This window comes from Pieris napi, chromosome 3 (assembly GCF_905475465.1).
Source record: "Pieris napi chromosome 3, ilPieNapi1.2, whole genome shotgun sequence".
In the NCBI taxonomy this organism is placed as follows: domain Eukaryota; kingdom Metazoa; phylum Arthropoda; class Insecta; order Lepidoptera; family Pieridae; genus Pieris; species Pieris napi.
In genome coordinates this window covers 3,512,233-3,530,221 of record NC_062236.1, presented here as the reverse complement: position 1 = coordinate 3,530,221, position 17,989 = coordinate 3,512,233, and the positions used below count along the sequence as shown (strand labels likewise).

Genomic DNA, 17,989 nt, shown 5'->3' with positions numbered 1-17,989 from the left:
AAATCGATGTTAGAATAACCTTACTACTAAAATGGAAAGAGAGCAGTCAATCTATAGCTGGAGAGTTTCATTCATTATACTTGACCAACATAGGCCATCTGTATTCATGTGGCAACAATGATGTTGGGCATTTGGGGCGGCATACAAAAGATGATGACGGATATACACGTTGGTATGTTTTTGATTGCAATTTATCAGGAATAGCACTCGATTGCAGGAATCCACATGATTGCAGGATTCGACGTGCTGTCGCATTGGACATAGGACCCACCCTTACGTTGTAGAGCTACCGTATCTAAGTATCGCACCGCTGGTAAAATATCAATATTATTATTATTTATTTTATTGCAACAATACCCCTTTTGCTACAGATTATTTGGCCGTATTCAGACTTATTGGTAATTTAACGTATTTCCGTATATTCATTATGCAAAAGTGAACCATTTTACAGAACTGTTGAACAGTTTTATAAAAACTGATCATTTATCAATATTAAAACAACAATTATCTTGGCTTACAGATTATTTTCAAAACATCACCGTTTTCTTAACTCTCTAACAGTGCATAACAACTAGGAACTTATTTCAAAGAAACTGAAATAAAAATGATCACAAAGGAAGCAGGCGGAAATGCGACAAAGGGCGATACTGTCTTGGTATGTACAGAATTAGCTTGACGAGCGTATGTTCGTTTTCCTTTTGTATGACACATTTAAATGCTCCCTTGGACATTATCGTCTTATAGTTCGAACTCATGGTAGTATAGAGGTCTTAATAATAAGAAAGGAAAATATATAATTTTAAATTGGTTCTATGGTTATTTATATCCACGAAAGTGAAAATAATATAAACAATAGAAATGGCAAACTTCACTTAAAGGAACCATTCCTTTTTTTTGTAATACTTTCCAAACCCGGGAATCTAACGGCCTAAAATGCGAAATAATAACATCTGATCCTATCACGGCATCAATTAATAAAAATAATGAGCTGTTTCATTGTAAAAACATAAATAAAATGTTATTGATTAATCTGTATGACATGACAATAAGCGTTATGGAGTAAAACAACTCGCAAATAATTATAAATTTATCAAATATGTATTCCATAATAAACCATATTGATTTTTATACGTCACTCACGTCGTACAGAATAGTGGAATCGACGATGCCGTAACATGAATGTACGTAGTACGTATTCGCCTGCCTAATCCTTATACTGTCATAGGGTTTAATATCTCGGGAGTATATCAGGTAAAAAATTGTAGTCTAGTTAATTTAAATCACAATTTCTTCGCTCAACTTTGCATTTTTGATAAAAACCGCCGGCAACGGTTGAAATACTCGCAATTACTCAAAAATTGTAAAAGTTAGACAATGAAAATTCAGATAGAAATTTAAAAAATTATTTGACTTTTTTCACTGGTCAAAATTAACCACGTTATGTTAAGTTTTAGGGATGACCGTTAATTTAAAAAACCGTAAGTAATAAAAAATGATCTAAACTTACAATTTTTTTTTATTTAATTTCTATTAATTAATAATTTATTAATTTTTAAACATTAGTTTTATTATTTTTTTTAACCCAGAATTAATCTTACATGTTGCAAATCACAGATTAATGCGCATATTGCAAAGCTTCGTCAGTTGGACTTGGGCAAGGTGGTGGGTCAAAAACTAAAGACTAAATCGCACTATGACTCAGGCCCTATATCCCATGCCAACACAATAATAAGAAGGCAGATAGTGGAAGAGTTGTTTGCAAGATACAGCTCCTCAGAGACAGTGTCAGGCACAAAGCTCTTCATTCTCCTAATAGACCTATCATAACCGTACAACCAGAGGCCATCCTGACTAAAATATCAACGAGACATGGTGGATTCTCCGACTATTTCCATGCAAGTGCAAATCAAATTTGCAAGTCAAATTTATTATGTTATGGCGTGATATTTGCCCATTTGTATGGAAAGTAAAAATAAATGTATCTCATGAACCGTAAGTTTCCGCAACTTAAAACTTTGCAAAACGCTTTCTTTTAGCGAGTACTATCTACAAAAAATATGGGCAATCAAATCGATGGTCCATATTGGAAAGTTAAACCATTTGTTCTACAAATTTTAATCTGAACTTTAACTATTTTCCAGTAATTGGTATAAAACACTTTTTGAATGTTTTTTCAACCCTTGCCACGGGTTGCAGATACGAAAACCACACTTTTTTGTTTTATAAAATAGTTTTAATTATGTAGTCATTATATCAACTAGTGCGAGAGAGAGAAGCGTTTTGTCGGATTCTTGAAATAAGAATATTTAATTTGAATTTTAAAGCCATTCATGGAATTAAAAATAACAATGTGTATGGGTTCACACTTGGCAATGGATATTATAAGAATCAAACGTCTCCATGTTAGTACAATATAATTATCTCAATTGTTCATTATGTTGTACTAAAATTATATTTAAAAAAAAACAATATCACATTAAAATGTTTTATTCAGCATTACAATCGCAACACTATTAAACTTTTTGCATAATAAATAATATTTCCTAGGCTAAATAATTTCGTACATAGCTTATATAATATCACTCGTGCGTGCGCGTATCACTGCTGATTTGCTCTAATACTTGACGGAAAATGTTCAGCCCTTGGCACTTCCGAGATTTTACTCCACTTGGCTGAAAAAAAAATTTACAATAATTTAAAATCTGATATTTATTATATCTGATTTAATCTGATATTTATTATATCTGATTATATATAAGATTTCTATATCTGTTTCGTGATAATTTATTTCTTAAGGTGCTGTCGATATTTAGGCCTACGACCAGCAAGTTTCTTCACTATTTGCTTTCAAGAGCGGGAAAATGCGCACATAGAAATAAAAAAATATCGGTCGTGTCTTCGTGCACAGTCGTGATTCAAACACATGACCTCAGGGTTGAGAGCAGAGAGAGAGAGAGAGTTATAATTTAAAAAGCTTTTGACATTGTACCAATGCTATTCATAAGTTCTATCAAAAAAGTATAAAAAAGTAAATATATCTTACTTATGGCAAATTTAAACAAACGTAAATATGAGTTACAAATATTACATTTCCTAATCTCAATTTGGTATCTCTATTGAGGTCTAGATATGTATTTAACAAACGAACAAGAAAGTAAAGCCAACAACGCAAACGCGTATTTAATAAACTAAACATCTTTTAAATAACCAGAGAGAAAATAGAACTAGTATTTTTATATACTTACATGATACGCATATTGTTGGTGTATCCGGATCCCTGTCGCCATCCGGTGACCACCACAACATTATCTCCAGTACGAAGGAAGCCACGCCCGCGCCCGAACTGAATTCCATACTGCACGCGGTTGTCTACGTCCTTGAGCCAGTCGCTGGCTACACCCTCTATAGAGACAAAATAATCTTTTATACACATAGGTTAATAAATAAATTATTAACATATTCACTACAAGTTCTGAAATGAAGCTATTAAGACGAGAGGAGCTGAGAAAGCTTCGCTATTTTAAATCGCCAAGTTTTTTTTTTAAACCATTACAACATGATCCACATGACATGTTGAAGTAATTTAATAGAGTCTGGCTAATGAAACAAGATAATTGAATTATTTGAAAACTTTCGGATGGCAACACAGAATGTCATTGATTTTCTTAGATTAGAATGATATATTGTTTTTATTTATATTTCTATTATATATTTTTTCCGAATAGTTAACAGGTATAATAGCCTAAAGTTTGTTTTATTGATTTTTTGGATTCTGATTTTGATTATTCCGAATAAAGTTGTGTTTTATAATAAATATAGTTTTAGTTTTCCATGCAATGCACTAGCAAATGACTACATTTTAAGTATCAATAGTAAAAGACTAAATACGTATAGTATTTAATTTGATAGAAATACAGTTACTATCAATGTAAAAAATAATAAAATAAAATCAAGTACAAGTAAGTTTAATCCACAAACTATATCAAACTTTTAGGGATACCATACTAAATTTTTTTGAATTTGCCGCGCTTTTTCGTTATCTTCTTTCATTAGCCAGACTCTATAATAAAAATCGATTGCGAGTTATTGCTAATGACTTTAACATATAGGTCCACAAGTGAAATTGACGTTTTGTCATACTGGCCACTTTGACCTCAAATAAGAAACCTCTTTGGTTAGGAATTCCAAATTCAATTTTTTATAAATGCGAATAAAATTTACATAACCAGACGATACCAGTGCTTTTCAGAATTCGTGGTCTTTATATAACATTATTGTTTATAGCAGTTTTAAATTAATGTTGGTTAAAATTATAGTCAAACGCTAGCTAGATTTATTTAATAAATTTGTTTTGCGTTGATAGAATAACAATAAGTTTAAGAATGGTTTATCTGCACAATTGTTGGTATATGTAACCTGTACATTCTAATGTAAAACAATAATTTTTGTACCAGAAAACAGAGTTTTACGTTTTATGTTCTGGGGAGGCAATTAATATAAAAATGTTTTTACCTATAAAATTTCACGCAACCTAAACAAAATCGTACCTTGGTAAACAATGGGCAGAACTCCCCGGTAAAGGTGAGCCTGACGAGCCGTTTGAGCATGTCTGGTAACCGCAATAATTGGACATCTCGGACGGTACTTGCTCAAGAGATGCGCGGATCTTCCACTGGTGGTGATCACGATGATGGCGGACGCCATACATTTGGTAGAGGCTTCTACGGACGCGATCGCCACTGAGTGCGCTGGTTCGATACTAGATTTCACCTGTTCAGACAATGATATGTTTTTGAAGGGATATGATACATTTCTGTTTGTTTAATTGATTTTTTGATACTTGAAAATTTTAATAAAAAGAGGCTGGTGACGTACTCGCGAGCCTTTAGGCCCTAAAGTTTAGGGTCTCGCTTAGTCAAATTAACCTTCTGCTTTTGTTTTTGTAATTAGTAATAAAAAATGTATTTTGTACCTAATCTTCGGCTACAAATGACGATGACGTCATACCCTGAAACGCGCTAACGAAGTTATTCCGGCCGCTAAAGATATACATATCTGTCTGGCCTGTCATTGGTTAGACTGTTCGAAGACCATAACTTTAGGTTTGAGGAACACTACACCATCCTTCCTCCACAAGTTTCAGGTAGTATGTAAGTTAGTCTATATAATATAAGGGGCCATCCATAAAGTACTTCACACGAATTTTAGGACTCTTGAACCCCTCCCACCGTCCTTGTCACAGGTTGTCACATTTTTATATGTGATGTGACGTCACACATTTTTTTAATTTATGAATGTATTTAAAAATAATCGTTGTAATAACAACTTTAAACAATTCGCGTAAGGTTGATTTTGCAATAATATATGCATGTAACTTATAGAAAGAGACAGAAATAGTGTTTCGGGACACTTTCTAGCGTTACTTTTATTCGAGACTGTGCATCTTGGGTTTTTTGTATATTAATGGTTTTAGTATTAAAAATTTTAACATGTGACGTCACAAAAGTATTGACCCCCCATTCCCCTTGTCACACGATGTCACACTTCGGTGATCCACCCTTCAGACCCTTCCTCCCCATTAACGTGTGACGTACTTTATGGATGGCCCCTAATCATTGTTTAGCATTTTTTGTTGTAAACTAATAAAATACTTATTACATTTAGAAGAGAGAATGAATAGAATAGAATTCATACCTGAGCAACCATATCGATGAACAACTGTTTGTGCCAGATAGCGGCTTCAGCTTCCTTGCAAATGTTCGCCATAGTGAGAACACACTCCAGGGGATAATCACCCTTGGCCGTCTCGCCTGACAGCATCACGCAGTCAGCGCCATCTAGGATTGCGTTCGCGACATCTGATGTCTCAGCGCGGGTGGGACGGGGCTTCTTAACCATGGATTCCAGCATTTGAGTCGCGCAAATTACTGATTTGCCAACCTAGAATGTCAATGTTAATATGTCATCAGATTTAATGTCCTAATTATTCATTTTAATTGTTTAGTTTGAAATTATTTAAGTAAAAATTTGTATGTAGGTACTTTCAAATTGGTATGGAACTCGCTCGAAATGATTTTTTTTATGCATATTCAGTAAGTCTAAGAGTCGGCTATATATACTATATACTATCTATCTTTCAACCCCCTAAGTGATACGGGGTTTCCACACCAATTTTTTTTTTATTTTTTACAAAAATACATACTTATACTTAATTTTGATCCCTCTACCATCAACACCTATTTTTTATTATACTAGATAGTTTTTTTTATTCAACAAAAAAAATATTAGAGCGACTCATGGCCATGTGTAATAACTTTTCAGAATCCCTATTAAATGCGCCAAAACTTGTAATACAGGGTCACTTTTCGGTAGAGTATTTTTTTTTCACAGTGGAGTCCGAAGTAAACAAAAAGTTATGATTTGTAAAAAAATTATATCGTATAACTTAATATTATCTTCAATACACTCAATAAACAACTATAAATAGTATGTCTAACGCAAGAACTCATCAGTACCAATCTAGTGGATATTATGAAAAAGATACAGAATAGATATTTTCGAATTTTAATAAGAATTAGTAAAAAAAGTCAATTTTCTAATAAAAACGCAAAATAAATTATAACTCTGCAGGGGTTGAGCTTAGAGATATCCCGTAGAACAATTTTTTGCAGCTGATGACCTCATCTATCCCCTATTTGCGTTTTATCCACGACTTTTTTGCCACCCTACATATTTAAATAGTGAACTATTTCAGATTCGGGTAATCAGAAGTTGAAACTGAAATTATCGTAGTGACGTAGATTTAAACTATAGGAAAGTTTGTTTGAAGTTTTCTTACTCAATAATTTAAAAAAATCAAGCTTAGTAAAATATGTATCGTCAAAAATATCAATTGTTTCGATTGATTTTTTCAATTCAATTATTTTTAATAATTCATACCGAATTAATTTCGGACACAATCAAATTTTCAATAAATCAATAAAAAAAAAAATCAATCAAAATTTTGGCTAACGTTTATTACTGAAGTCAATGGCAGCTTCATCTAGTGCTAACAAAGGTATGGTCCTATCAACAATTCCCTTTATAATGCTCCGGTGTTTCTAAGTTGTAGTACAAATGAAATCACAAGAGAAAAAACTGTTACAATTACAGTATTTACTGTTAAATTTTTACCTAATATTTTAGATTTTATTCCATATAGCCGGATATCAATCGCACGACCTCAGGGTTGATAATCACGCGTATAATGTATCAACTAAACTATTTTTCTTAATTGCCTTCGTGTGGCCCTACATATGACATTCAAGCTATGATAACCATGATAACCTTATGAGCCAATTAATTAATTCAAAAACATAAGCAAAATTTACCTTATTACATCTCGCGATCATTGTCTTCTGGGCAAGGAATACCTTTTCTGGTGGGATTTCAATTCCAAGGTCACCACGGGCCACCATGATACCGTCTGATTCCTGAAAATTATATTATTAATAAGGAAATCTAAAAGTACCAACATTTTGATCGTAATATGTAAAATCCAGTATAAAAATATTCAGGCGTTCACTTGGTGGCTTGACGGCTCACATTACCTATGCGTCGTCGTTTTAAGGATCTATTTAAGATAAATAGGCATATTTTAGGCAGACCACTTTCAACTTCTACCAAAGTGCAGGGAAACGTCTGATAAGTTTAAAAAAGAAGATCAGCTCTTTCAAATTCTGCCTACCGACCAAAAACATTTGTTGCAATAATCACGAGGAACGTAACACTTATCAGCAATATTATCTGCAATTTTTAAATAGAATGACTGAATAAATTCAAATTGCAACGTCCGCTCATAAAACGTTTATCATTTCTGGAATAGAACTCAGAAAAACCAGTAACAACCGGCTAAAAGGTTGAAAGTTCAAACTAATTTGTGAATATTGGTCACAATCAAATTATCGGGAATCGTGACCTAACATAATATAAATTACACTGCCTGTGACTCGCAAAAAATAATAAAGCCTGTGTATTAGACACGCAACACATATGCTTGATAGTTCCCGTCAAATAAATCGTCCTTATAGACACGCAAAAGTTTAAGATTATTAATTCAAGAACTATTTTTACACTATTATCTTTAATTTCGTAGCTTCCAGTAATAAATAAAGACCTAGAAGAAAATCCCTTACAAGTTTGTGCTATATAAGTTGTCAAGTAATAGATATGATAGTTTTAATAAAACATACACAGGTTTTTTTTACCGACATTCAATATCTTTTAACAATTCCCTCTACTAATGAGTAGAGCCTGCGTCAAAAAATTACATAAAAAATTCAACAGCAGTTAGCGGAGCTATATTATTCATATTAATGTGAAAAACTTGGTAAAAGTCAAAACACAAAAATCATTTATTCATGTAGGTAACACAATGTACACTTATGAACGTCATAAAAGAAATATACATTAAATGCTTCTAATTTTACATAAGGGCGTAGAACGGAAGAGAAGAACTGGCAATAAACTCTCCGCCACTCTTTTTAATCGGCAATTTTTTTGTTTAACACAACATTTGTAAGGAGCTGCAACCATTACACCATGTTCCACATGACATCAGAATTAATTAATTTGAAGAAATAATCCGAGTTACTTTAACAAAACTTACGGCAATAATCTGATCAAGGTTGACCATTCCCTGGTGGTTTTCGATCTTGGAGATGATTTTGATGTTCTTCCCTTTCTCTCCAAGGATGCCGCGGATCTCTTGCAGAGCTGCTCCGTTACGAATGAACGAAGCGAAGATCATATCCACCTGTAATTATAATTGATTAATTGCCAACTTCCATTTCCAAACTTTACTTTAAATTTATTTCTATATACAGCTCAGGTCCAGTTTTTATTATTAATAATGTCAATTATCGTGTCAAGTTGTAATATAATTATTTAAATTAAATTATTACTTTATGTTAATGTAGAAGTGAATTAATCAATATAATTAGATTAGTTTGAAGAGATGTACAGTCACGATCAGTTAAGTGTTTGTCTGTTAAATGCTAATCTCAACGAAAATAGGTTAAAATAGGAAATATCTTGTGTCGGTTAGCCAATTCATCACCAGTAATTCTTGAGTTTAATTGTTATGAACATACAAATCTTTTCTTAAAGCGATAAAATAATTGTATTTTAGTATAGAACAGTGTTTTCCCGGAAGGAAGAAAGAAATTCAAAGAGGGGCCCACGCCCCACAGAGGGGCAATTTGATAGTTAAGGGGGGCTATTCGAAAATATATTAGAACGGCTAAGGTGGAGCACAAAAAATGTTGGGAAACACTGGTGAAAATTTCTAGATAGCAATAGCGCAAAGTCATATCCAAGGTCAAATGACGAATAGAATTTGATCAAAAGTTGATTATTTTTTATCTATTATATCATTTTAAGTTCAGTTCTTATCTGTGCTCTATAAATTTATAAATTTTTTTATATCTATAATTATCGTATTGCATTTGCTATTTACACTGAGATTAAAAAAATACAAGCCGAACACCCTTCTTCGGTAACGAATTAATTCTCAATAAATACTAGCGAGGTTTAAACAACTCTTACAACCTTCGATTCTATCCTTTAAAGTAAGTAACATAGGAAAATGTATGTCCAAAATGATTGTTAAAATAAATTTCCAACGAAGCCGCAACTAATATATAATTATACAAGTAGTGTTGATTTATTAACATCTTAAATGAACACTAAGAGGAAATTCAATTCGTTAGGGATAAACAAGGCATATATACTGGTTATTTTAAAGTTCAAGGCATGTGTTAGGCGCAGTCAACAGTTTAATATTTTAACAGAAATAAGGGAGCGTTTTGGAGATTATTGACACCCCCCCCCCATGTAACGCGCCGTAACGTTTTTCTGTACCCAATAGTAAAACGTTTCGTGGCCGCCTACTGACTCTTTATACCTAAAAGTACTGGTATGAGGTGTAAAGTACTGGAAAGTCGAAAATAATATTAACAATAATCATTGATATACAAAAAACCCAAGATGCACAGTCTCATATAAAAGTAACGCTCGAAAGTGTCCCGAAACACTATTTCTGTCCATAACAGTATATGTTACAAGCATATATTATTGCAAAATCAACCTTACGCGAATTGCTTAAAGTTGTTATTACAACGCAGTGTATACGTACTTAAAGCAATAAAATTTTACGACCGACCGTGGTCGGTAGGACAAGGTATTGAGTGGAGTCGAACATGACTTTTTTATTTACAACTATTTAACATAATTTTAAATTTATCCGACTTTTCGGGTGCTTTACAGCGTGAGCGGTCACGGTGACTGAAGACAAAAGGTGTTGGATGTTAAATAGTTGTAAATATAATCCGGTTAAAAAGTTTTTTCTTTAAATTAAAAAAAAATGTTAAATTGGCTACCTCCTGACCCACACTTTATATAGCGTAAATATATTTGTCAAAAACTACACACAAAAAAGTTCAAGAGTACATAAATTTATTTATAAAAAAAACCACAAATAAATAACATCGACTCCACTTGTAGACGCGAGACTATTTGAAATGAGCGCACAATTTAGAACGTTGCGCTCATTTTTTGAGGACGTTTTTTTGACGTTGAGTGTGCATCTTGGGTTTTTTGTATATCAATGACAATAATGCATAATTCAATCCCCGCCCCGCATCGTGACGTTTTACAAAAAGCCCCCCCCCCCCCCCCCAAATCGATACGTAAAACTTGAACACTCCCTAAAACCGAATTTTAAATAAATTTTGATAATTACATATCATTTGATACGGCATTTCATGTATACTTACGTTTTGTTCAACACCAAAGATCAAGTCAGACTTGTCTTTTTCTGACACCGCTGGCAAGTCAACGGGCAAACCAGGCAAATTCACACCCTTCCTTGATCCGAGCGTACCTGTTATAGATATAGAAAAAGATATAACACTAACTAGTTACACTACTGGGAAAAAAGGCTTAATTTGTATGTATGGGCATTTTTGCCGCATACTGTGGCAGCAATTGTCGTGGTATATCAATCGCTTTACGAACATTAAGATCTGTATTTGTATAATATAGAAATTTAAATTTTTGACAGCTGATAATAACTTTACATACAGTTTGTGTAAACTATACGGATTTTATTTACCAACCGTTTAGTTCCAAATACGCCGATGGATAGGTTCGAAAGAATTCTATACAAAAATATCGTTGGTTTTCGTTTATGTAACGACCTCCATTCGATTTTAAAAGACTCTGATACAGATATCCTATCTATCTTTAGCTGGAACATGCGTCTGGGCCACGTAGAAAAAAAAAAACCTAATACATTATGAACCAAAGGCTATTTCTCAGAAATCTCATTTGATAAGACACGCAAAACCAAGAAAATTTGTATTTTAAGTCAATTTAAAATAAACTTGTCGCCAGATAACAAATATAGAGCTCTCACCTCCATTCTCAATGTTGCACACCAAAGTGTCAGCTGTCGACGATTGACAGATGACAGAAATGAGCCCGTCATCGATAAATATCCTGTTTCCGGGCTTCACTACGTTAGTGATGTTCTTGTAGTCGACAAAAACGACAGCTGCGGTACCGCGCTCTTGGTACGCGGGGTCAGTAGTCAGCTTGATTGTTTCACCCTTCTTCAATTCCACTTCAGCTGAACCACCCTGTATATAAAGTATAAATAATTAACCTTGATGATTCAAAATTTCTTTCACAAACTACCATTGATAATTTTCACAAATTAATGCACGTCCCATAACTCCCCAATATTGGGCATGGGCCAGACAAATTTTTATGTCTGTTGCATTGACCATGTTTCTTTAGGCAAGTAGGTAATACCTGCCTCACGTCTTAAGAGTCACGATAACATATTTTGTGGTATTTTCTCAATAAATATAACAATACAGCAAAACTATTAGACGAATTGTCATGTAAAATTAAAGCAGATTAAACTGATATTACACTGTTGGTAAGAAATAATAGTTGCAGAAGTTTAATAATGTTTAGGTGAATGTCATCCAGTTAGTAATAAGTCTACTTACACCCTCTAAAAGTCCAGTTCTGATCTCGGGGCCCTTAGTGTCAAGAGCAATAGCTAGAGAGAAAGGCACTCCGAGTTTCTTGCTGTAATTCTTCTCAGCCTCACGGCAGTTTGCAATTGTCTCAGCGTGGTACTCATGAGAGCCATGAGAGAAGTTCATACGGGCCACATTCATACCTGTCTCCATCATCTTCTCTAACATCTCAACGCTTCGGGAAGCCGGCCCTAAAAAATTAAAAATATAACCACATCTATATAAAATTTAATTGCTGTTTGTTTGTGTCCTGTATGTATGTAATACTTGAGAATGGCTGGACGGATTTGGCTAATTATGATCTTGAAATATTTGTGGAAGCTTAGGGAAGGTATAAAGGTGGGAAACAAAAAGTAATAAAAGAAAAATACTAAAAAAAAATTTAATTTTCCAATATAACTGTTCTAATAGCTAAAAAATTGTCACTTGGTTGTCATAGATTTATAGATGCCTTCAGAAATATGTGTTCCATAGCTGAGGTCAATCTCTTTGGCGTGTTTTAAAAAAAAATATTAGGTTTTGACAAAAATATATGTGCCTAGGTGATACAATACTGGGTCATCTAGTCATTTATAAAAATGTTTTGAGTTAAGTACTGATTTCACAAACAAAATTTCACAGAAAGGGACAAGTACTGTTTTTGAAATGCTAATCTCTCATTTGAAAATTAATTTTAGTCAATGTGTCTTAATTCAAATTTAATTGTTTTGTAAAATTCAATCCCATTTTTTTAATTTTTGCTTATAAATTTTATGTTGTTACAATAATAATTGAATTGACCACAATTCTAAACTGACCGATAGTACAAATGATGCCAGACAGACGAACATAAGAAGCCTTGGAGTCAACGTCTAGACTGCACATGTGTTGAAGGTGGGACATCGCATCAGAGGCTGCCAGCTGCATGCTTGGCTTCTCACTAGACCCAGTCTGCAAGAGGAAAGTACTATGAATATCCATATTTCTTTAAAAAGTGTAACTTTAAAACTAATATGACTGATAAATTTGATTGACTAGTTTTAAAACTTTATTATTATTATACCTAGTAACATTCCACAATGAAATGGCAATTGTAAACAGTGCACATTACTGATCCAGTACTTGAAATATGAGCCGGTGCTATACAATATTAACCTTGAAATCATTAACAGGTTCTAAAAGCATCACAGATTGTATACAATACATGTAACTTGTAGGTATTTTATAATTATAGTTATTAAATTACTCCGTTTTCAAAACATATTAAGGACATTTTAATAATTTTGCATATGAATTGATGAACCATGTTGCCTAAATGTACTATTTAGGCTCAGTATTAAAAATTTTAAGACCCAATCTGTACACAGCATGTTAATATAAGCCATAAGATCATTAATACAACGCAAAAATAGAACTACGTTTTAATACCTCCGTTTTTCCATCGTAAACAGTGCACCAAACCATTTTTACACTACTATTATGGAAAACACTTTTCTGAAATTCAGCAAGAGGTTGAATCGGCTGTGTATATGATCTTGAACTGCCCTTTAGCGTAGAAAACTTCTCTCGGCCACTTTGAATTACAGACTTGCGTATTGAGCATCGAATCGCGGTAGTCGGCGCGCGCATCAATGTGTCGTCAGCACATATATTTGCGCAAACTCGTTTAAATTTTCCCTTTTTAAATCGCAACCCCTTGCCTGCAGTGGGGTGTACTTCTTTGACTGGCTTTTCATAGTATTGTTCATTGTAAGTTAATATTTTTAACTTATTTTAACTGGGAGTTTTGTGTTTAAATATAAACTTTTGAAGTGGTGCCAAAACGAGATGTAATTTTGCCAAAACCATTATAGAAGTAGCACCTGATCGATATTTAACTTAATAATAAATTGTTAATATTAATATAATGCAGTATTTTTTTAAATCTTTACCGATATTTAATATTTAAGCAGTTACCATTGTTAAGTTTACAATAATATTATTTTATTTTCGATTCGCTATTGAGTATTAAAACTTAATTGTCAAATTAATTCGTTTTCAGTTTCGTTGTCAATAGCAACGCATATAAAATAATGTTATAGGTCTACCAGGATCTGATGGCAAAAAGGGAAAAAAGAAATTGACGCTAGCAATACTGGGGAAATTGGAGTAAAATGTTTTGATACTTTTTTTTCCTTATAGCGGCTGATTCTGTGTGTGATACATGCAAATATAAAAATTTATCCAATGTGGGGTTGAAATTTAGATGAAAACTCCAATTACTCTGTTCATGAGTTTATTAATTAATTAAGAACTTGAAAATGGTTCCAAATACTGCACATCCATAAAAAAGTCTTCAACGAAGTATTTATAATAAACCTTTCCTCCTGCATCTCAATTAACCGATCTTGTTCTATGAACTGATTTTCAATTTTTATTACATGTTCACAAGATTTTCGCCATTCATCGATCCCTATTTGAGAGAAATAAACAGTGTACAACTCATTTATCTTGTTTCTGATCAATTCTAAATCAAAACTATCCAAGTTTATTTATAGTATAAGAAACCCCTGAAATAAACCAAAGTTTAGTATAAGTACATAATATAATACACACGAAAAATCCCATAAACCAAACTATCAAGACGTGTCATTCCTACTAACCAGTCAACGCTTGCACATGGCTCAATATCGATGATTGTGTATGTTCTGCATCTTGTTGACCAAGTATTCTTTGATAAACATTGAAAACAATGTGCGTTTTCCAATTACAGCACTAGAGCGCATTTTGCGGCATAATGCTCTACGTTGAATGTTCCAACTACAGCAACGCTTCGCACAATTGAGCACTCCCAAAACGAATGCTCTCGCGTGCTACTCGTAATAAATACCAACACAGTGACAAAAAATTGACCAGTGTTTTTCTTTAAGTTGGCATTTATCGAAATTTTCGTTAGTAAATATTATTTATTGTTGAAAAATTTGTTTCGTCGTAAATTTTGAAAATATTTAAAGTTATTACTGCTAAAAAAATAAATATAAGTGGATGGATGAAGGTATAAATAGTTACTTTTTTTATATTCCACATTTAAAATATGATTACAATTTTATTTTAAAATTCTGATCTGTAAACAAATTTATTTTACAGGATTATACTCTTGTAAACATTGCAATGGTTTTGAAAAAGTATATAATTTTTTTAGAAATCATTTTAAAAAAATTGCTCAAAACGTAAATGATGTAAACTTCTTATATGAAACTATATACTTTACTGTTAATTTAGCTTGTTAAATCTTATATTCTTTAAAGGTTTTCTCTTATTTCAGTAAAAAAAATGTTAATGAAATAATTTGATTATTAAAATAAGCGTAAAAAGTTTTCAACCAATTATTATTGTTAACCACATTATTTATACATTAATGAGGTTGCTAACTGTATTCAGAACATTTTTTTTTTCGACACTGACTTAGCGCACTCTGCTGATGCATTCGAAAACTAATTCACGTTCCAATTAAGCTTCAGCATTATGCGGCATTGTGCGGCACTGAGTCGCATAATGCTCTGTAATTGGAAAACGCACAATATGTCTTGCTTGCGATCGAAGAGTTTTCTTCGACATTTTCATCACTTTTTAAAGGAAATTTGAAGCCAAACCAAAAACAATTCCTCGAAATGTCAGTTGACAGATGAAATTTTTCTTTTATTGCCATATGTAAATCGCTAATTTTTAATTTTTTTTTTTGCCATCAGATTCTGGTAGACCTATAATTTCTCATATTTTCCTAGCATAGATAAAAAACCTTTGGGTCAAATTACGTAAGTATTTGTTTACCTGTTTTTGCATGTATTTTTCTGTAAAGTTTTGTATTGCAAATTTAAAAAAAAAAACTTCATGTATATAAAAACATATTATCTGCGTTCTTTACCCACACCGCTTCATTAAATTTCAGCGAATATGATAAAATCTTATAAATCCCAATAATTTTTCTTATGTCAACCACTTATTTCAATTTATGGGTATATTCTCATAGCACTAGCCTATACTATATAATATAACCTTTAAGGATTCTCTCTTCCTGTTAATTCCTGTATATATCGTATCCTCAACATAAACATGTCTTCTACGTTATCAATATTTGTGTTGTTTTATGAATTAATATTTAAGTTATTGTCTATCATTTGTAGTATTGCACTTCTTGGGCTTTAACCACATATAATTTTTCCTTACAGTGGTTGGCTGGAATAGACCGCTCGAAAGCGATAATGCCACCCGTTGCCAACCATAATTATTGAAGTGTTCCAATTGTAATGATTTTATTATGCATATAAGTGTGAAATAAATAAATATCAATGATAAGTTTAATGATTATCTACTTAAGTGAAGTTAGAAATCATTAAAAGCTTTTGTTGACTGCATAATATTTATTGCACTAGCCTTCATTTTATTAACAAACTGAATTATAATACTGGAATTTCTAATCAATATTTGTATGCTAATGATAATTATAGATGTTGTTGTGAAAAAAAAACGCATGAAAGCATCAAATGAAGGATTCCACAGAACCATGAATTATCTCCATACACATAACACATCTACTCAGGTAGTAGGTAGGTACATTATTACGTCACACAGCGGAAGTGTCATTAAAAACTATAATTAACACATAATACTAAAAGTTCTTAAATAATAAATTCAGCAATAAAACTCAAGACTTGGATTAAGAGGTTATAAATTAAATGGTGTAATTTTTAATAAATCAGCTAACAACACAATAATAATTATATAATAGTAATTAGATACAATATACGACATAAACATGAGTACCCTTTGTTGAATCCGACTAAAATTGATTTTGTCTAAACATATATGTACATTTTATCATGTATATATTTTAATATTTTGTCATAAAACACTACACTGGCATTACCGGTAAATGCTGTTATTAATTGTCTTCAATCTTGTGCACATGAATTACGAAAACACAGATTTTATTAAAAATAATGATGTTTAGATACTTACAAGTGCCATTGTAGTAACTTCTAGTAACTAATTCTTACTAAATATTTAAAAAAAACACGTCAGTGATGTTCGGCTGTTTTATAAAGATTCTGATTTCTGATAACTGATTTCTTGGAATACTTTGACAGCAACTAGCAAGTAACAATAATGTAATTCAGAGGTCATTGCAATGTCACAGTTATAATAAACTTTTATGTGCTAGCGACATTGATTAACATTAAAAATGCATTGAAACAAATGTTATTTATACAAACGTATTAAATTTGATATATGTGAAACATATACTTTACATTTTAATCCGCCAATTTAGTTAAAAAGAAGATGGATAGTTTTGATATTTTTACTACAGAAAAATTTATAAGCTATGATTTTCATAAAAACAACAGCTGATTTTGACATGTACTAAATATCTTTATTCTTTAGTTTAAAGTATCGAATTTGACCATTAACTTAATAATGTTTAATTACTTGTATTGTTTGTTTTTTAAATTTGTATTAAATATTATATAAAAACAGCTGGAATTGTATATAGAAATGATAATACATATTTATATATATCTAATTAAGCACTAAATGGTTAGGTACTTACTTTAAGGTTTCCAGTGCGGACGACAGCTTTCATTTTTTAAAATATTTATCTTGAACACAACATTCAACTGTACTAGTTCTGTCTCTGACAGGTTTAGTTCAAGTTTGTGGTATCGGCGCGCGATTACGTTATCTTACACTGTCAATAAACTTAACCCTTTAGAACCTACAACATTTAAATTGTTATTGCCGGCTGCTGCTAACCAATGAATTAAAACGTGATCTTTAACAAATCCTTTAGTATTAGCAAATGCTAAATTAAATGTATTTGGCACTTCAATAAAATAGAATATTTCAACTTACACTTAACATATTTATTTCACTCTACTAATATG

The 17,989-nt window shown here is 32.1% G+C and overlaps 1 protein-coding gene across 4 annotated transcripts; it reads right to left on the bottom strand.

Moving 5' to 3' along the window:
* Positions 1–2,473: 2,473 nt before the first annotated feature.
* LOC125048494 (pyruvate kinase-like) lies at positions 2,474–17,797 on the bottom strand. 4 transcript variants are annotated; one of them, XM_047647192.1, is made up of 11 exons: positions 17,656–17,797; positions 12,887–13,019; positions 12,057–12,280; positions 11,456–11,678; positions 10,815–10,921; positions 8,648–8,794; positions 7,371–7,472; positions 5,695–5,940; positions 4,548–4,770; positions 3,246–3,402; positions 2,474–2,672 (listed from the first exon to the last, which is right to left on the bottom strand). In XM_047647192.1, exons 1-11 carry the CDS (start codon positions 17,686–17,688, stop codon positions 2,660–2,662), a joined length of 1,608 nt encoding a protein of 535 aa, XP_047503148.1. In that variant the 5' UTR covers positions 17,689–17,797; the 3' UTR covers positions 2,474–2,659. The 4 variants fall into 4 exon arrangements, with proteins under 4 accessions (XP_047503148.1, XP_047503149.1, XP_047503146.1 ...); XM_047647193.1 differs by lacking the exon at positions 17,656–17,797 and adding an exon at positions 17,067–17,199; XM_047647190.1 differs by lacking the exon at positions 17,656–17,797 and adding an exon at positions 13,497–13,676.
* Positions 17,798–17,989: the final 192 nt, after the last annotated feature.